The sequence below is a fragment of the Triticum aestivum genome, chromosome 1B (genome assembly GCF_018294505.1).
Source record: "Triticum aestivum cultivar Chinese Spring chromosome 1B, IWGSC CS RefSeq v2.1, whole genome shotgun sequence".
NCBI classification, from domain to species: Eukaryota; Viridiplantae; Streptophyta; class Magnoliopsida; order Poales; family Poaceae; genus Triticum; species Triticum aestivum.
In genome coordinates, this window is record NC_057795.1 from 157,766,035 (window position 1) to 157,786,848 (window position 20,814).

Below are 20,814 nucleotides of genomic sequence, written 5' to 3' on the forward strand. Positions count from 1 at the left end.
GGAATACTCTTCTTGTGTGTAATGGCTCGTGAAACCTAGCTCGATCACACTGTAACTGTATGACTATCGAGTAACGACGTTTCTCCTGAGAGAACTGAGTACTGGCGTTCTTTTTTTCCAACCGGGCTCACACCCCTTTCCATTAATTTTGCAATCAACGGAAATACATCAGTCTGTTTTCAACCAAGTCTGTTAAAGCACCAGGACGACTACTTTAACTAAAGGAGACTAAACCGAAGGACACGACTGACTGCAAAAGCAAAATGAGACTGAAAGGGGGGAGCGAGCTGGTGCATCACCAGGAAACCCACCGCATGATGATCCTCGAGCGGATCATCCGCCATGGGGCAAAAACCTGATGACACAGTCAAGCCACTACCCAACTAAGGATAACCGTTCCCAGGAAGAAACTACCAGTATACCTCGACGACTAGCCAAATAAGACCAGGAGACAAAGGTCCAGCGGGCATCAAACCCCAGTGGATGATACGACCAAAAAAGGAGACCCAAGTAGCGAACCCCAGCTAACCAATCTGGATCCCATCCCTGTCGCCCAAGAGAAGCCTGTCTTGAGAGAAGGGTCTGTCCGCCAGCGCAGCAGCCACGTGCCCCAGCCTCTTCACGCCAGCTTGGAATTTCGCCTTGTCTTCAGCTTTGAGCAAACCTGCCCAATACAACATAAACGAGCAGGCAGTGAAAACAGCCTCCAGTGGAGTACGAGCTACATAATTGCCAAAGGTAACTTTATTGCGGAGACACCAAATCTCCCAACATATGGCAGCAGTGATCATCATATAGAATTGATCCCCTCCTGGAAAGAACCTATAAAACCAGGCAAAGCTTTGCCAAAGAGATCGGGGACAACAAGAAACCCCAACTGTCATTCCCAGCACGCCCCAAACTGTGCGAGCAAGCGGGCAGGTAAAAAATAAGTGGTTCGCAGTCTCTATATTTGTACAAAAGGAACACATAGGATTCCCAGGCCACTTCCGATTGCGCATATTGTCTCGCGTTAACACAGCATTCTGAAATAACTGCCATAAGAAGATTTTGATCTTCAACGGAACAGGGGCTTTCCAAACCCAATTATAATTGGGACCAGCCAGGTTTCTTTCCAGCCATTCATACACCGATTTAGTCGTAAATTTCCCTTTACTACTAAAAGCCCATGAAATAGTATCTGGGGCATTATTCAGCGAGAGCTTTTTAGCCTCCATGACCATCCAAGTCCACTGCTCGCCCAACACACCTGTCAATCTGCGTCTGAAGTCTAAATCATAGCCCTTCGTTACCCAGGATGCAAGAGTACTTTCCTGATCATGGCAAATATTGAACAGATCAGGGAATCGATCTTTCAAAATGGTGTTTTCTATCCACAGATCATGCCAGACCCTAGTCAGATCACCACTATTGATGATGACTTTCCTACCAGCCATATATGAGTCCTTGACTTTCATGATAGCTTTCCAGCAAGGGGAATCAGAAACACGACCTCGTATATTGGCTATTGTCTTGTTATTAAAGTATCTAGCTTTGACTATACGCTGCCACAAGCCATCGCTTGTTTCGAGCTTCCACCACCATTTAACAAGTAAGGCAACATTCTGTTTATGAAGATCCTTAATACCCAGCCCCCCAATTTTCTTAGATCGACAAACTCTCGCCCATTTAACCATATGATATCCATGTTTCTTGTTCTTCCTCCTCCAAAAGAATCGTCTACGATATTTATCCATTTTTTCAATAAAGGTTTTATTGAAAAGAAACATCGACATGAGATAAGATGGAATCCCATCAAGGTTGGAACTCAATAAAGTGAGTCTAGCCCCGGAAGAAGCCGCGTAGGCCACCCAGGCATCAAGCTCTTTAATCAGTTTACCATCGAGGAAATCTAAATCCGCATTTTTAAGAGCGGAGTATGTTACTGGGACCCCAAGGTATTTCATAGGTAAGGTGCCCACTTGGCAACCAAACATATCAGCGTATACTAAATCAATATCATTATCTCCTCCGATACTAAGGATCTCGCTTTTCTCAAAATTGATCTTCAAACCTCACATGAGTTCAAAGAGATAAAGCAAGAGCTTGACATTGATGGCTTTGTCGATATCGTGTTCAAAACAAAGTACCGTGTCATCAGCGTACTGTAGGATGCCCACCCCATCCTCGATAAGATCAGCAGCTAACCCTTTAATAAGACCATTCTTTTGAGCTGTCAATACCATCTTAGTCAGGCATTCAGCCGCAAGATTAAAAAGAAAAGGGGAGTGAGGATCGCCCTGTCTCACCCCCTTAGCACTTTGAATATAAGGTCCTACCTCGTCATTTATCTTAACGCTAACCGTACCATTCATAAGAATTTGAGAAACCCACCCACACCACTTGGAGTTAAACCCACGTTTCACATGACAATCGAGTAAAAACTCCCAATTAACCTTGTCATAAGCTTTCTCAAAATCAAGCTTAAGTACTACTCCCACTTGTTTTTTGATATGAGTATAGTGCAAGATCTCATGCAAAGATAATATGCCATCAACTATATGTCTCCCTTTGATGAAAGCATTCTGTTGTATACTGAACAACTTATGCGCATATTTGCTAGCCCTAATATCCATGGCTTTGGTGAGTAATTTGTAAGGACATCGCAACAAACAAATGGGTCTATATTGCTGAATTCTGTTGGCATCTGATGACTTGGGCAACAGAGTTATAATGCCATAATTCAATCTCTGTACATCAAGCTTGCCCTCATAAAACCACTCAAACATGCACATTAGAACCGGGGAAACTACCTCCCAGCAATGTTGATAAAACTCAACAGGGATGTCGTCCGGTCCAGGGGCACGGTTAGATTTCATGTCAAACAAAGCCTTTTTTATCTCCTCAAGCGAGAAAGGACGGGTCAAGTCATCATTTTCATCAGGAGTATTTTTTTCTTCCCGAGACCATAACGTTGCATCTATCTGACAGAGGTTGCCAGGAGCCGGTCCAAAGAGGTTTTTATAATATTCAGTAGCATGAGCTAATAAGTTTTTGGTTCCTTCTATGGTCACTGATCCGCACTCAAGGGATATCATGGAATTTTTCCTACGACGCCCATTGGCTACCTTATGGAAGAAATCAGTGTTATTGTCCCCTTTCAAAAGCCACCTCTCATTAGAGAATTGGTGCCAATGAAGCTCCTCTTCAACATACATCTCATTAAGTTCAACCAGGATGTCAAGTTTCCTGGTGTAGGCTTCCCCACATAGACCAACCTCCTCCTCTAGTTTTTCCAGTTCTTGAAGCTCAAGCTTAATAATCCTCTTTCTAATTTTGTTATGACCAAATAGATTAGATCCCCATCCTTTAAAGAATTTTTTGAACCTCTTCAGCTTAATGTTCAAAGAATCGATGGGATTGATAGTATAAACTGGCCTTGACCATATCTCAGATACCAGGGGAAGGAAATCTGGATTCTTAAGCCAGGCATTATCAAATCTAAAACACCTATTACCTGGTGTTCTAGAAGAGGCTCTCCCTCCATCCAAAAGTAGGGGGTTGTGATCAGAAATTTCCTTGACCAACTTACTTACTGATGCAAGGGGGTATAGATCTTCCCATTCAGGAGACATAAGGACTCTATCCAATTTTTCCAAAGTTGGGTTTTCCTGTTTATTGGACCAGGTATAACAACCACCTGACATGTGAATTTCTCTCAACCCAAGCAGGTGTATGACAGAATTGAACACTTCAAAGAAGTGAGATATGGCTGTTTTTTTATTCTTCTCTCCACTGTGAGGAATGATATTAAAGTCCCCCCCCCCCAACCAGATATGGCATGTTAGTATTATGGCACATATAAGACAGCTCTGCGATGAATTCAGGTTTATGATCATCATGAGCAGCACCATATACAATCATCAAAGACCAACTACAGTTTTTGATCTTATCAAACAGATCTAACTGCAAGATATATTTACCATGCCTAGTTGTAAGTATATCAAAGTTATCTCTACTAATCCCACAAAGAATCCCTCCAGACTTTCCCCTAGAAGGGATCCATTCCCAATGAAACTTCTGTCTCAGGTCAAGCTTCCTAAAAAAGGATGGCTTATATGTCCCTTTCATAGTCTCTTGTAACCCAATAAAATCAATCCCGTTGGCACTAATCATATCCATGAGACACGTAGACATGCCTTTCTTACCTGCCCCCTGCAATTCCAAAAAATGCCTTTCATTTATATCGTTCGGGTTTATCCCTAAACCTGGTAGGTCTGCCAGGGTCCATAGCAGCCCTACCCTCTCCTTTTTTCATTTGACTTCTTGTCATAGGCCTAACAGATTTATTAGGGGATATAGTCACTACTGATCTTTTGCGGTAATTTTTCTTTTTCTTTTGTCTAGACTGAACAAGGATAAAAGGTTCCTCATTATCCTTATTGTCCTCATCCCAAGTTAAAGAGAGAGGTACATCATTACCCATCCCATCATTGATAGTTATCTTATGGGGATTCACATCATTATTTTTATCATGCAAAAGATTTCTAGAAAGTTCAAGTTCACGAAGAATATCTATAGCAGCAAAATTATCATCTGGAATTTGCACCCCCATTAATGAGGCACGCGGTATAATGGCGGAATCAGACAAAACAGAAAACTAGTTTTTTGAGCTTGGTATTTTCATACCTTCAGCGTCTCGCTTCCTCATCCTGTTGGTGGCCACCTCCTCTACTTTTTCCAGTTTCTGCATCTGTCTACGTGGGGCATATTCCTCATAGATCATTTTATCATGAGTTGGTGACCCAGATGGGGGCTCAACTGTATAAGTGCTACAGTTTTCTCCCCCTTCCATAGACCCTTCCTCGAGAGGAACAATACGAGGCACGGATGGCCATGTGACATAATCTGCCAAAGGAGAAATAATACCCCCATAAGTTGTATCATCATACTGAAGATAAAGAGGTGAGGGGGGAACAGGAGTCAAAATTCCCCAAGCACCTTTACGACCATCAACATCATGGGTGGGAGATCCAGTTATCTCATCCTTTTCCATCTCATCATGGATTTTTTCACAAGTAACATTCTCATTTTGAGGATCACGATATGACATTTTTTCATTAGCATGTTCTCTAGCCATGGTTTCGATAAGCAACTGCGTATGATTGCCCTCATCACTTTCCTCTTCTTCTTCACTCTCAGCAACAGCAGCCAACCTCTGCCCCCCCCCTTGTCATAGTTCTGGGATGAATAAGTACCAACCATGGAAGCACTTGTTCCCCCTTTGCCCAGTAGAGTCAGCAGGATAAGATTCCATCCTTGCTTTCTTGGGGAAGGAAGGAGATGCACTGCTATCAACCGCAATGGAGGACTGGGTTTTGTTAGCCCCTGATGTTACCATTTTCTCAACTTCATAAAAGAAGTCATAATATTGCTCACGAAGCATTCCTTCAGCCGAGGGGGGAATTCTCTCCACCTCTCTGCACCCAAGTAAAATTCTGACATATTCAGGCTTATGTATAGTAGATTCATCAACCTCCAGTGTTATCCCCACCAGAGCCCCAGCATAAGCTGCATGTTCAGTACACCTTTTTTCTATAGGAATGTTGCGAACCCTCACCCAAGCTTTTTCCAATATTCCTTTGGCCCCTATAGATGCAGTCCAGGGTGTAATGCAAACCACAACAGCCCCCTCCATCAAAGGCATACGTTTCCCATAACAACATGCCCTCTCAACCTCACTAGCATAAGGAAAACGCATCACAAACTTATTAGGGCCAATGGAACGAGCCGTACATTGCCATTTCTTCTTACCAGGCTTTTTTGCAAAGATGGCATTAAATTCATGTTCAATCTCTTTCACAGATGCAACCCCCTCCACAATAGTGATCACTACGTTGTTAGTTTTTTCTACACTCTGCTTAGCGGCGCACATATCAGGAATATAGAAAAAACCCTGGCCAGGTGACTGGAATCCGCACATGAATGGAACACATTCCCAAGGCCTCAGAGTTTGACATAATTGAGCCATATGACCTAGCTTGTTGCATTTCTCACAGCGGATAGTAGGGCAGCAAGGAGCGAAATGACCTGAGAGGGAGCAGTTGATGCAGATCTCGTTGGTGCTTTTGGTTGCAGCTTGCCCAGTCGATGGAGGTGGAGGTGGGGGATGTGGAGGTGGCTCCTTGGCACCTGTCGTCGTCTCCTTGGCCGCTCCGCTCATGGCCCGCGCGGCGGCTTCCCATCTGTCCCCGACCTCGCCACCGCCAGATCTCGAACTACCAGTCGCCGGTGGTGGTGGATCTGGCCGCTGCCAAACCATATGACGAGGCTGATTTGGCAGCGGAGCCTTGCGTCCCCCGCCGAATCTGCCCCGCGCCATGTTGTCCCGCCACCCTCCGGATCTCCCCCCACCGCGCTCCCCCATCGCTTCTCGCCGCGCACCACCGGTCCGCTCCGCCGCAGCTACCTGGGCGAAGGAGCGGTCGTCTCCGCCGGCCTTGCCGCGCCACCAGCCGAAGGATTCGTGCGGGGGGTAGTTGGGAGGGCAAACCCTAGCACGCTCCCACAGATGCCCGAAGAGGAAGGCGAGATGCGCGTCTCGTGCGCTCGTGGTGGCGGTAGGTGGGGAAAATGGTGTGTTTCCCCCCGCCTCCCCGGCTCCATATGGTTTCGCCCCAGGGTCGGGGTGGGGTCCCCCATGGTGATCTGTTCCCACGTGTCGCCCATCCGCCATTGATGGGCGGTGGGTAGGGCTCTGGACACCCTCGACACGGGTCGGTGCGCATGCCTGATGGCCTGCCCGTCTCCCGTGTACCGCGCCTCGATCTGGCCCGTATGCTGCGCTCGCAGGAGATGACCACGTCGCCGATAATCGCTCCCGTATCATCGCAAAATGACACGGCAGAGAGATGACGTCGCCGATGTCGATGTGTTCCCCAACGCGGAGAAACCGCGCGTCAACCGTAACCCCGCGCTCGTCGATCAACACGAGGCGGAGCGCGTCTCGGCGTAGAATCAACTCGCGGTCATGGAACGTGAGCGTATGCATCTGAAGATCGGCGGCGTATAGTACGCGCCATCGCTCGTCAGACGTGTGAGACGTGCGAGACGAGGATGCCATCCCGTAGCGCTAGTCGTAGAAACACCTAGCATAGCCGATTAGTTTCACCCATCGTAGTAGTAGTTGGCACTTGATCGAGCCATTGAAGTTCAATTATTTTCTTTGCAGGAAAAAAAAGGTGGCTGCTTCTTACTCCCTCCCTTCACAAATATAAGATGTTTAGACTTTCTCTAAGTCAGATGTATATAGACACATTTTAGCGTGCTTGTTCACTCATTTCAACGCACGTAGTTCATATTAAAAGGGAGCACATGCTCCCATGAGCCGAATTGAATTTCCGATATTAAAATATCAAAACAACCTATATTTGCAAACGGAGAAAGTATCAATTACCTTATCTTGCCTACAGAGACAATATTATATGTGTATTGCATCATCCGTTGAAAATTTTCATGTTTTTACACTACGCACTTGCAAAACTATCGCAATAGACCCTCAAGAAGAGACTGAGGTAAGCTATCGAAGTGTGAGAGGTGGCGTACACTCAAGTATGACAGGAAACGAATCAAGAGTGACAAGATACATAAGCTGCCTAGGAGACAAGTGAAAACTTTCAGAAGAAATGAAGCTGCAAACAGCATAGATTTTAGAATACGACATGCACTGTTTATACAAACTGACTAGATTACATTTCTGGCAACTGTTATATCGCCAGTAAAGAAAGGTCGGCACAATAACAACTTGGAAAACCTGTAAACCTCACACAGCACCAAAAGCATCATCACTACAGATTGTATACACGCAAAACAAAACAGCATAGAGACCCGGTTGCAGTGGATTCCGAAATATACATGGCACACTGAACTAACGGAAAAGGGCGAAAGTCTAAGAAAGCAGAGAACTGCGTCAACCGCTTCAGTACCACACTAGCACTACGTTGGGGTGGGGTTGAGCTTGAGCAGACTGATGTCCATCTGACAGCTACAGTTGCATCTTTGTATAACCAGCGAGACCTGCATGCAGAAAGCTCTTTTAGTCAGGTAAATTTCTGCAGAACATGTCAAACATAAAAATTATCAGAAATGCCATCAAGTAAAAACCTTTATTCACTCATTGTGGACCAATGTGTTACTACACTAGTCACCTAACTGCTTTTGGTAATTGGAAAATTTCTGTAGTTATTCAATACTGAAATGTAACCTTATAAAACTTCACAAAAGAGGATCTTAGAAGTCATGACTTAAAGAGGTGCGTCTTTTGTTATTTACACGAATATAAACATAAATAAATGGTTAAAGATCACTAGGGTTAAAGGATTTAGTAATGCAACTGCCAACGACCGGAGTAGATCTATTTCCACATGACGACGTTCTACCAAATAAAAGGAGATTGCAAATAATGTAGGAATTGTTCGACAAGGTCATGTGAGAACAATCATCCAACTTTTCAGCAAGGTTTCGAGTAGCTATTCAAGTCAATATGCCCATATATCAAACTACATTAGGGCTTTGCAGTGCCCAATATTGAGACATTACCTTGGTATTTACACAACTAACTTCGACTCAAGTGCGGCCGCAACATTTGCATCTCCAAGGTCCTGTTTTCATTACATAAAGCTCATCATCTCATATCATGTAACACACATTATATAAAATGGAGTTTGAGAGTACCTCCATCCCCCATTTGATGTAGTCAGGTGATTCGCAAGCCTTGTATTCGTCAACCAGGCCCTCTATAATTTCTCGAGATTCGTCGAATTCAGAGAGATCATTGTCCTGCATATTGTGGCCAGACAGATGATCAGCATATAAGGAATAAGCTTCCCACAATAATATGTGGTACTCCAGGGTATGTCATAAGAAAATCACATAGGTGGTTATGTTACTGGAGGAAAATAATATAGCTTCGATTTCCAGTCAGCATTACATAAAACTGCTAGCAAAGTGTCTTTGTTCTGTGTTATCAAACAGGCTTTTGATCTTCAACAATAACATCAAGAGTTTCAGGTGCAAAGTATTCATAAATTCCACAAGCCTTAGAACATTCATACCAACTTAAAAGCAAACAAATTCTAAACAACTACTCCCTCCGTCCCATAATATAAGAACGTTTTGACACTGCACTAGTGTCAAAAAGGGTCTTATATTGGGACGGAGGGAGTAAGAAATAAATGAAGAAATATAGTGTTCTTACCGCAAACATCGGGAACTTCCTGTAGTTGTCAAGAAAGGCTTGCTTTTTCCTCAGCTTTTCATACTGCCCCAGACATTTGCTGAATAAGTGACGGATGCTAGTATGATTTGCTAACATCAAACCACTAACCTGTGGCAAAACATTGTTTATTAGAATGCTAGCATTAAAAAAATGCACCCTCGGTTCCCAAATGTAAGACATTTTTGCAGTTCATCACAAGAAAGATCACTTTACCCTGTGGGTGGTTTGAACATATGGTGATTTTCTTGACAATGCAACCTGTAGCAATTGAGATGCTCATAAATTAAAGTGTCAAGAAGCTAAACTGAAATTTACTCTAGTTCGGTGCTCACCTGAATGCTTGCAGGTCCCCACTCTACGAAGTTAACAAGCTTCCTTTCACGTATCCTTTGTAGGCTCTCATGGACCTAAATACATGAGATGACCAAAGTTAAGCACTGAAGAATAGATAAATCAACAGGATACATAAAAACCATCATTAAGCTCCAGTTAATTGCTACTGAGCAATAAATACCTAGTATGTAATATGTACAGCAATATATTTACAAAAAGGGATGCATGTACTCCCTCTGTAAAGAAATATAAGAGTGTTTAGATTACTACTTTAGTGATCTAAACGCTCTTATATTTCTTTACGGAGGGAATACGTGCTATTTTCACCTCTTGCAGGATAAACAAGAGCCTCTGAGGGATAAGTAAATACAATTGTTATTATGGCTCAATGTCATGATGAAAATCTACAGTGCTACATGTTTTTTAGGAACTTCTGATATATTGAAGTGGACAAACAGGGTTTGCTTCCTATGAATAAGGCGATGTGTAGTGCAAAGCCAAAGACATAAAATTTTACCTTTTTGACTGTTTTATGTGAATGCATAGTGCCACAATTGGCAATATCATAATTAAGTTGGCATACATAAGCAGTGAACGAGTAAATCTATTTGACAGAACTGTACCTGTGTTGGGTCCACCTCTCCTTGAATGATGTTAAGTATGGAGATGTATTTAGCCTGACTAGCTTCCTTGGTACGAGCGTAAGATGACACCATTATGTTCTTCGTCTGCAAGATAGAATAGATAAAAGGTTCAAACTCATGAAGACAAAGGAGATTAGGAAGCAACCTGGGGCAGGGGTAACATTACCTGCAGAAGTCGTCTCATAACATCTAATACCGTCGTCTTGCGTATCATGTTAACCTGCGGTGGCACACATACTCAAATCAGGTCAAGCATTTATCACCAAAAAAGGCGGAAAACAAAAATGTAGCAAGTCTGACACAAATACACTGGCCCTAAATTTCAGCCAATGCAACTAGAAAGTTAATAAGTACAGAAGACGTAAATTCAAAATGTAACAACTGGGGAAGCAAAGTTACCTGTCGTTCGACGGTCAATGGAGTATAACCTGTCATAAGAAAATGGCACCTTGGAGTAGGAATCAAGGAGGCAAGAAGGCCAGCCAGATCATTATTCATATATCCAGGATACCTCAGGGTGGTTGTGCTTGCAGACATAACAGTGGAAACCAAAGAGTTTGTTTGTGCAAAAGTAGGATTTGCTAAATGAAGACGTTCAACAGCAATTCTGTTAAGAGCCGTATTGTCAAGAACAACCACACAGTCAGCATTCAGTGTCAGCCGCTTCAGAGTTAAAAGGGAGTTGTATGGTTGGACAACAACATCACTCGTTTCCATCTGGTTTGGAAAGACACTATATGTCTGTACAAGCTTCTTACTGTATCGATCATTTAGGGTCTCCAGCACATAAGAACCCATACCTGAACAAGGGCAACATGGACTGCATTAGACAATTAAATAAAATACTAGTACATAGTGAACAACATGATAGACACTCTTGCAATACATCTATTAACAAAGAACTAAGAAGGAATGATAAAGTGAAAAGGGAGGAATCAAACTACGAGAGCCAGTTACCTGAACCAGTTCCACCAGCAATGGAGTGGCATAAAACAAAACCCTCAAGGCTATCACTTCCATCTGCTTCTCGATCTACCATGTCCATGATATCATCAACGACTTGTTCGCCCTAAAATTTAAGAATAGGATAAAGCATTAATCTAAAAGGTCTACTGGTATCTGAAATGCAAAATGCAGAATTGGCTTATGGACATGACACAATAGAAAACCTGTACTGTTTGTAAGCTTATAGTAACAATTATAAGTCTACTGGATGAAAACCAAGACACAGAGATGCAACTGCACCTGATGATATCCACTAGCCCAATTGTTTCCGGCACCACCACCATGCTCAGACAAATATATATTCTCGTGGTTGAATAGGTTCTTGTACTCGCTGTTCTGTATTCCATTGATCACTCTTGGTTCTAGATCCATAAGAAGAGCCCTGGGTATGTAGTGCTGATCATCCGCCTGGTAGAAAAAAACATCCTTCCTGTCTCCTCCCTGCAGAGAAAACATCTCTATGACTCATCTTAACCCAGCTACAAGCATAGGCAAGATACATGGAAGCAACAGATGATGCATCCATTGATTTTGTACAAAAACAGAAGTACTTGGATACCAGGTTCACTCTGGCATAATCAAGCATCTATGACCCTCGTGTTAACCCAGCTACCAGCATAGACACCATAAATGAAAACAGCAGATGATGCATCAATTAATTTCGAACAAAAATATAAGTAGCAAAATACTTGGATACCAGGTTCACTTTCTGGCATAATCAAGACGCATTCTCGCCAAAGTATTTCTCAAGGTTCTCAGATGCTGTTCCCGTTGGGTTTGGTATGACTTATATGTACACTCATATGTACCAAATAGCTTTCTTGTGACTGAAGACGCCCTGCATTTAACATGCATTTTGGCACTGTGCCTTGTTCATGAATAACAAAATTCCCTGAAGAAACGACTGTTACACTCCAAATCAAAACTAACAGCAGCTATTGTGTTGACTGAAATCTATTAAGGTTCGCCTTTTAGGGTGAAATTGTTAAATTACAATACTAGCACTTAAGTTACAGGCCTATCAGGTTGAGAAACGTAACCACGCGCCATTTGACTAAACCCTGAAACTCATGTACTAAAACACCGTGCCCCAACGAGGAACAGATCGAACACACCGCGGCGCTCGCTGAACCAAAGCAAACCAGCGGCGGAAAAAAGGCCACCACCGAGCGAGCGATAGCGTCGAGCCGCCGGATCGGGCGGCGAAGAGGGAGAGAGGGAGCAAGGGGAAGGCGTGCGGCGAGGGCGAGGGCGGACCTGCGTGGCGAAGTCCTCGAGGAGGCCGTCCTTGCCGATGCCGTGCTCGAGGCAGAGCTGCTTCCAGAACTCCATCCCGATCTGGTTCCCGCATTGCCCCACCTGTATCGTGATGATCTCGCGCGGCATCTCGTCGTCCTCCTCCTGCTCCGGCGGCGGCGGATGCCGCGGTTAGGGTTACCGCCTCGTGGGCGACGGGGAGGGCGGTGGCGGAGGCGGAGGGGGTCGTGGGGCTCGGCCGGCGGCGCGTGTGGTCTAGGGTTTTGGGGTTGCTTCGTTTGGGCGTAAGGGCTGGCTGAGCCGTCCACCAACTGCGAGTGCCCTGGAGTGGAGTCGCTGGAGGGAAGTGGTGTGGTGGGGGGTGGAAGCGGGAGGTGACGAGACGGAGAAACAGGAAGGGGAGACGGGGTTTCGGGGATGGAAGTGGAACAAAATGCGAGAATGCGCGCAAATTTCGAATTTTCAGGTGCGCCGGATTCGTGCGATTTTTTCGGCAGAGTATAATGGGAAAAGGTGGATATCGATTCATATACCTTTTTCTTCATCATTACTACTCCCTCTATTCCAATTTACTCGTCGTGTTTTAGTTCAAACCGAGGGAGTAGTATATAATAATCAAAGTCCATTTTCCTGGTCCTTTGGATCTAGATCCAATGGTCATCATCTTCCTCCTATCCCACTCAGCGGGCGGGCTTTTTGCCCACGAGCCGCATTGCTACCGCATAGCATCACTGCCTACCTCGATCAAACCCCTGCCACTATCGATCATATCGCCGCATGCTCATCTCTCTAATCTCAACCCAAGGTTTGTTCTCTGCCACCGGTGAGCTACTAGCATTAACCCCTACCTCCTACATCGACAAAGTCCCATTCCTCAACCACCAATGTTTGTTGTTGTCATGTTGTCGGTTATTTAGCATGGCTACCATAACCACTTTGGTGAGGTCTCATTCATTAGCCTCACCACCATCATTGTTGTCGTGCAATTGGCAGCTCTGTCTTGCAATTCAACGACATCTGAGAATGAGGTTGCCTATGTTTAAGAAAAACTTAGCCGGCTGGCTGAAGAATTGATCAGGAGAAAATGGTCGCATTGTTGGGATAAATGATTGCATTGCCTCGCTTTATTTTTGTCCTATAACACTGGTTTGTCCTCTCTATTAGGTACTCCCTCCATTTTTATTTAGTTCGCATATTAGCTTTGGTCAAAGTTAAGCTTTACAAACTTGGACCAAGTTTATAAACAAAATATTAAGATATACAATAACAAATCAACAATATTAGATTTATTATTGAATGTACTTTTATATCGTATAGATTTATTATGTTAACAAATTTGATCAAACTTTACAAAGTTTGACTTCAGTCAATTCTAATATGCAAAGTAAATAAAAACAGAGGGAGTACAAACTTCTATTGATGAATGGACGATACTTACAAAAGCCTCTTTTGTGTTTTTATAACCTCTTTTCTTGGTGTAATGACATTTATCTTACCTGTCATTTTAATTTAAGGTAAATATATATTTTTGCAAGTAAATCAATTAGGGACAGCTTACGGAGTCTTTTTTTAAAGTAAATATTAGTAATTACTCGCTCCGTCCCATAATATAAGAACGTTTAAAAAACATTCTTATATTATGAGACAGAGGGAGTATGTTTTACAAATCAAGTCCACTTGTTATAACTTTTTTTTGTAATCATTGGATATTTTTCGAACATTTTAGTACTTATGGCACGACAACTTGCACCAAATCTGCATCCAAAAAACTGGAGTTTATATGGCAGTACTTAAGACAGCAGAGTTTGGAGTCCTTCAACCTGCAAACTTCTTTTCAGACATCATCCTGCTGAACTGAGCAGTCTTAAAATACATCGCGGCGACAACGCCGATTATTTGAAGAACCCTGGCTAGACTTACAACTCAATAGGTGAAACAACAAAGAAATGAAGGCAACAAGAACCAAATCACCACCCCATGACTAATAATAATATCTGAACACGCTACAAAATGTGTAACTATATTTTCCCTGGGCACCATGATGTGGCACCAGCAGGCTGCAAAAGCTCCTTGTCAGGCTAGGGTTGCCGATCTCGTTGCGGGGAAGACAGCAGGCTCGTGATGAAACTAAGGACCTTCAAGAGCGGCTGGGGTGGATGATTTGGCTCACGCTCCTGCCCGTCTTTAGGCTGCAACTGGTTCATTTACAGAATGAGAGACACCTGAATTAACCTGTTGGGAAAGAAAGCATGGCTTACAGCTGTTCAGAGTCATGGCCCGAGAATTTTTCTAAGCGGCTGAATAGTGAACACATCGATCTGTACCTTGGCCGCTTTGAAGAGTTCGTCGAGCACTTCGGATAATGTTGGGTGTGCATGGACAGCAAGCTTAAGTTCCTGCGTGGTGGAGGCGATTATGTGTTACTATAAACTAAACTGCTAAACAATGGAAAGGAGTGAAGGAAAATATCAACTATACTCACTTGCAACCGAGTTCCTAGGGCAATGGCATTTGATGCCTCATGGATGAGGTCAGCAGCGTGCAAACCCAAGATGTGAACACCAAGAATTTCTCCCGTGTCAGGTCTGTAGATCATCTACAAAGAGGGACAAACATTGTCGAACTCAAAATATGTCAGTGGATGCAACACATGCAAAACTGTGATCCCCAAGGGCAAAGTCTGAAAACAATGCAACAAGTAGAAAATTTAATGTTAAAACAGAATCACCTTAGCAATTCCATCGCCTTCATTTTCTGCCAAAGCTTTTGTGTTGGCCTTAAAACTGGTCTTAACAACACTTACCTCAAATCCTTCGTTGTCAGCCTTTTCTCTGGCTTGTGGCTGCAACATATTCAACACACGCTGGTCAAATGTTTTTCTCTTTTCAAGATACAGTACATATCAAATGCAGTAACAGAATGCATTAAATTATTTCCATTAAAGAAAAATATATAATGTTTTTTTAGTATAGATGGAAAATGCATGAACAAGACAGAACTAGGAGTTAAGATCTTCAACTTACCTCTGTCAGCCCAACCATACTGATTTCTGGATGAGTGAAACAAGCGGCTGGGATGCTTAAATGGTTTAGAATGTGGTCCCTCCCAGAGATTTGCTCAACGACTACATATTCATAGAATTACACATTACACAACTATAGCAACCAGCACCCATAGTAGCAACAACACAAGTGCATGTATCAACAACTTCGGAAGTACCTGAGATTCCCTGTGCACTGGCAGCATGGGCAAGCATGAGTTTACCATTCGCATCTCCAATGCAAAATAAATTCGGCACCTACAGCATATCATATGTTAAATATCCAAACGGGCCATTGGGAGACAATTGTTCAGTGTAGCAATTTGTTTTTGCAACATACCACATTGCCATCAGCATCCGTGACTTGCATCCGCTCATCAACAGGAATAAAACCACGCTGTGTAACAACATTAATCTGAAGAAAAAACAAATTATATCCATGACTAATAAAACTGCAGCATTTTCTTCTGATAGTTACACTTTCAAGTACTCACATTTTCCAAGCCAAGTCCGTTGGTGAATGGTGCTCTTCCAGTGGCTATAAGGGCTGCATCCACCTACACACACAAATTTCCACTCTCACATAAAAGCCATTGTCGAAGTGCAGCAAATATGTTGTTTATATTTCCAACTTACATGAATGAACTAAGCAAGAATCGTCAAAATAAATAGTCAATATATTGCCAAGTGCGGCATGGAAGATATGTAGCAAGAATTTATTCGATTAAATCATCCATCACAAGATGATAGAAATAGTCAAAGCGTGCATGTGTTGTACCCTAGTAAAAACATAACCAGAAGAACTGCAATTGTAACACCTGTATACAAGAACAAAAATATATTTAAAATGTAATTTACCTCAAGGGTTTCTTTGTGTTCCTTCGTTTTGGCATCAATGAGTTCAATCAACACAGGCTTTCCATCCTTTGCCGGAGTAATCTTGAGGCAAATGCATCAACAATTCAATATACATATAATGCATGATGAATATATTTATCTAAAGATTCTACTGTGTGAGAAAGTTAAGAGTGGATGGTGAAATTAACCTTGCTTGCAAAAACACCAGTGTGATAGTCAATTTTCCTTGGATTGATAAGGACTCTCTGAGCCAATTTTGCGATTGCAGGATCAAAACCAGGCATCAGCTGGTCAAGAGCTTCAACAAAGGTAACCTGCTCAATCAAAATTGTGTAACTTTAGGCCATACATTACAATACAATTCAGCATACACCTGTAAGCAGCAGTTGGTCCAAACATTTTGCTACAACATCTAACAGAATCCTCAAGCACTTTGTGAAGTCGAATATGGTGTGAGTTCTGCATGCCAGTAAAATAATAATAACATATGCAAAGCAGGTGTAACAGATCCACTGATACAAGAAATAAAGATGTAAATGATAGGAATCTTTTGCAAGTAATCATGTAACCAGTAACCATGTTTCTGCATTGAATGAAGTGAGTGCACGGGAACACTATCAGATATATTCAGACATTCCTAAAACATGATTAAATCCACTCCAAATTTGTTGACAGCAAGAATTTTCCGTTACCTCGCTTCCTAGAGCTGTGTACACATCGCTGAATTCAAGTCCAATATAACCACTTCCAACAATAGCTATCCAGTCCGGAACTGATTCAAGTTTTAATGCATGATCACTAGTAAATACAGTCTTGCCTGCACAATAACAAACAGTATTAGAGAAATAAAACAAGAAATGATAATCAATACAATGTGCTTGCAATAAGTGTGTCAAGATACGTGCAATGGAGTCGACAATTGTTGGAAATGGCTACAGTTTTTTTTTTGTATTATATTTTGCTTCGTATCACTTAGAGAAACAAAATGTACTCCACTTCAATTAAACTCGAGGACAATTGGAACATTACAAAACAATTAAAAAGGAAAAACTGCATCAACATAAGCTACCACAGCTAAATCTGAAGTGTATACGAAAAATGGTCATCGTACTACATTATTAGCATAGCTTACATGTCTGTTTTCTGTTCTTAGTTTGCAGGTTGGAGTTGAACCGAAATTTTAATCAATACGATCAGTATGGAAAAAGATTGTGAATATCAAATCAGTAGTGTAATTAATCTAGAAGAATGATCCATCAAGAGAAGAATCAGCACTTACCGTCAATTTCTATGCCCTTGGGAACAAAAGGAACTGATCCAGTGGCAATGATGATGTTCTTTGCAGTGATTTCTTTTTCTGGAAAACCTACTTTTCCATATCGTACCTTTTGCTTTCCCTGATCACATCATGGACGGAAATAAGTAAATCAATAAACGAAATTCTGATGGTTTGAATACATGCACTTTTGTATGACAATTCCTGCATGGTAGGGCTGTAAACAGAGAACAACAAGAAAACCTTTAAATCCCAAACATGTTGTGGTAGGCTAGAGTTGAAACCCATACGATCTCGAAACCTAGTTATGGTTTTGGCACGTGGATAGCTAACTTCCACACACCCCTGTCCATGCTATCACCACAAACAGAGGCAAACATATTCCATGCTATCACCATAAACAATAGATCATGATATATCATTTACGACCCAACTGGTTGAATCAAGCAGTTGCGCTTGCAGTCATTATATGCCTATCTCGGACATTCAGTGGCTCCAAAACTAGCTAAAACTCGGCTTTCCTTCAGCAATCAATGGAAAGTTTGGCGAAATCAACAAGCATGCATTAGACATGCAAATACATTTCCAGATACTGTCAGCGACCTTTTATGTCAGGCTTGTTTGTAGGATATGCAATCAAAAAACTTTAGCATATGTAATTCATCAAGAAGTATTAGCTTACAAAGGTTGCTAGAATTTGTATACAACTAAAAAACTTCTAATTGTACACGCATCAAATAAATGATTTACAGAGGACATACCACAATTTTGCCAAATCCAGTTAATATATCCACTCCCATAGCCTTCATTGAATTAGTCAAGTTGCTTCGGATTTTGGAGGCAAGATTATTTGCATGATCGGCAACAGCTTGTCTGTCATATCCAGTTGAAGAAACCTAATACAAGCCAGAATATGTTCAACGATTAATTGATTATGCAGGACAAATGATGTAACATGGAAGAATGAAAAGGCAGCACATGCCGACAGGAAATGGTTGTAACTTGCAAGTATAGAGCATACTTTTGGTAAAATGTACTCCCTCCATGATAAAGGGCAAACTAAACATATAGAAAACTCAAAGCAATGTGAAGAACAAAAAAGGGAAGATTAATAGAATTGACATGGACTTCTTAGAAATAGTTATCAAGGGGCTATACACTTCATGAGGTAAGTGTGAAACAGGCATTCTGAAATTCACGCTGTTTATCTTCCTATGCTTACTGTTGAATTGTTGACTTTGTGAACCTACTCAAATACTCCTGATGCCTAGCAATATGCATGTAGTTGTAACACATTCTATGACCTGTTTTCAACCCATCATCATCGCATCCAGTTATACCTGCAGACCCAGGGACTTCATGTGATGTTCATCATGAAGCTCTCTCATCCGACCACTGACAGCAAGAAGTGCTTTGGACGGAACACAGCCTCTGTTCACACAGGTCCCACCCACAACGTCTCCCTCGATAATGGCGGTTTTCAACCCCTGCACCAATTGGGCAACATAAAAACATGAAGAAATGAGAAGTAGTGATGGAAGCAATGTCAGACATACTGATAATTCTGTAAGCTTCTTTGCTTGTATGTTATAGAAGGAATAGAAGTTCAGAACAAAAAGATGGGCATAATTCTATTTCTCGGTTATATCACAAATGTGGAGAAGGTTGACTAACTTCAACAATCCAACTACACTGCCAACAGGTGTGTCAACATCCAGTCCAAAGATGGACAAACACTAGAACAACTGATCAGTAACTAGTCGCTGGTGCTGTAAAGAAGTTTTCATTTATTTCAAGTGTGTAAGTCGCTAATTATACATTCCACCCATTTGTGCACACTGAAATTAAAAAAAAATAGTTCGACCAACTCAAAGAGACCTCGATTTAACATATCACGACACGGGGGGCACTGCAGCTACTGCATGAAATCATCGAGCAGAACATAAACATCAACACTATGTTCAAACAAAATTTCCAGCTCCAACACCAGTTGCTGATCAGAGCTTGCAAATTAAATACTAAGTTCCAGCAGAGTATGAAAAGTAACGTGGTCTAACTCTGACAAGTTGACAGAAAATCATGAACACAGGCAGCACTGACCTCCTCCACGGCGTGGAGCGCGGCACCGTGACCACCAACGCCGGCTCCGATGATTACGAGGTCGTAATCGAACCCGTCGCCGCTCCCCGCCGCGCCGTTCGCCGACGCAGCCGCCCTCAGCACCGCGCGCCTGGTGGCCGCCGCGGCGTGTGAGGCCCGCAGCGAGCCGCACGCGAGAGCATCTCCCCGGAGCCCGCAGAACCGGATCTCGCCGGGCCGGCGCCCCGCCGCCGCCTTGGATCTGGCGCCTCCGCTGGCGATCGCCGAGGCGGAGGCCGAGGCGGAGATGGAGACGGAGTGCATGGCGAGGCGAGAGGCTGGCTAGGAGGCTCGCGCTCGGGGCGTGTGTGGTATGAAGGGGAGCGGGCAAGCGCGGGCGGAGATGGCGAGAGTGGAGTGTGGCTATGCTGGCCTTGGGGGTTTACGCGAGGGGCGGAGGATTCGAAGCGGGGAGGAGGCGGAGGAAAAGAAGACGGCGCTGCGAGGTGGGGTCCACGCGTCAGTGTAGGTAGTTACGGCAGGTCAAATGCTTGACAAGAAAAACAAGGCACTCTCCATGACCGTTCGATTCGTTCCTCCTCTATCGCGATGTTAGGAACTGCGACATTGATGTTCCCACCGCGACCCCACGCAAATGAGCGGCAATGATGTTGTGATCGGACAAGCGCCGCACTGTGCGGCGATGTTGTACCGACAACGCTCTATAACACCGGTCGCAGCACCGTCCCCCCCCCCCCCCTCCTTCGCAACACCAATGATACTACATTGCTTACGCTCTACAACAGCCTACAACGGCAATGTGTAGCACCCTGGGGTCACACAACCTGCACGTGAGGCAATGGACAGGGCGAGGTCGTTGCCGCCCAACGATGGCATGCCTTTGGCACTTTATCTGAAGGCACTAGTCTCGACCACAAATATGTGATTCATCCGTCGTCTCGTGGCGTTGGCGCCTTCTCTTGCCCAGTCATGTGAGTTATCTGCGCTTTGGTTTGCCTTTGATCGTCTTGTTAGGTGACGATGGTTTTAGTATGGTTTATTTTCT

General features: G+C 43.2%; 3 protein-coding genes across 6 annotated transcripts; all 3 read right to left on the reverse strand.

The window, feature by feature from the left end:
- Positions 1 to 146: 146 nt before the first annotated feature.
- On the reverse strand, positions 147 to 6,482 carry LOC123113311 (uncharacterized). 4 transcript variants are annotated; one of them, XM_044534528.1, is made up of 3 exons: positions 4,981 to 6,468; positions 4,669 to 4,887; positions 147 to 664 (listed from the first exon to the last, which is right to left on the reverse strand). In XM_044534528.1, exons 1-3 carry the CDS (start codon positions 5,117 to 5,119, stop codon positions 525 to 527), a joined length of 498 nt encoding a protein of 165 aa, XP_044390463.1. In that variant the 5' UTR covers positions 5,120 to 6,468; the 3' UTR covers positions 147 to 524. The 4 variants fall into 4 exon arrangements, 2 of the variants coding, with proteins under 2 accessions (XP_044390463.1, XP_044390454.1); XR_006455987.1 differs by having other exon boundaries at positions 189 to 664; positions 4,981 to 6,482; XM_044534519.1 differs by having other exon boundaries at positions 159 to 664; positions 4,669 to 6,456.
- Positions 6,483 to 7,662: 1,180 nt separating this feature from the next.
- Positions 7,663 to 12,886, reverse strand: LOC123113327 (tubulin gamma-2 chain). Its single transcript, XM_044534541.1, has 12 exons — positions 12,496 to 12,886; positions 11,479 to 11,679; positions 11,191 to 11,302; positions 10,633 to 11,033; positions 10,400 to 10,453; positions 10,213 to 10,317; positions 9,589 to 9,663; positions 9,470 to 9,514; positions 9,236 to 9,364; positions 8,713 to 8,817; positions 8,578 to 8,639; positions 7,663 to 8,055 (listed from the first exon to the last, which is right to left on the reverse strand). The coding sequence occupies exons 1-11, from the start codon at positions 12,622 to 12,624 to the stop codon at positions 8,586 to 8,588; spliced, it is 1,410 nt and encodes a 469-aa protein (XP_044390476.1). The 5' UTR covers positions 12,625 to 12,886; the 3' UTR covers positions 7,663 to 8,055; positions 8,578 to 8,585.
- A 1,413-nt stretch (positions 12,887 to 14,299) lies between these two features.
- On the reverse strand, positions 14,300 to 20,218 carry LOC123113336 (dihydrolipoyl dehydrogenase 1, chloroplastic). The gene is made up of 15 exons (XM_044534552.1): positions 19,770 to 20,218; positions 19,010 to 19,156; positions 18,431 to 18,565; positions 17,673 to 17,790; positions 17,086 to 17,210; positions 16,582 to 16,707; positions 16,394 to 16,474; positions 16,030 to 16,092; positions 15,876 to 15,950; positions 15,715 to 15,793; positions 15,519 to 15,619; positions 15,224 to 15,337; positions 14,978 to 15,091; positions 14,820 to 14,891; positions 14,300 to 14,727 (listed from the first exon to the last, which is right to left on the reverse strand). The coding sequence occupies exons 1-15, from the start codon at positions 20,070 to 20,072 to the stop codon at positions 14,680 to 14,682; spliced, it is 1,701 nt and encodes a 566-aa protein (XP_044390487.1). The 5' UTR covers positions 20,073 to 20,218; the 3' UTR covers positions 14,300 to 14,679.
- Between the last annotated feature and the right edge of the window lie 596 nt (positions 20,219 to 20,814).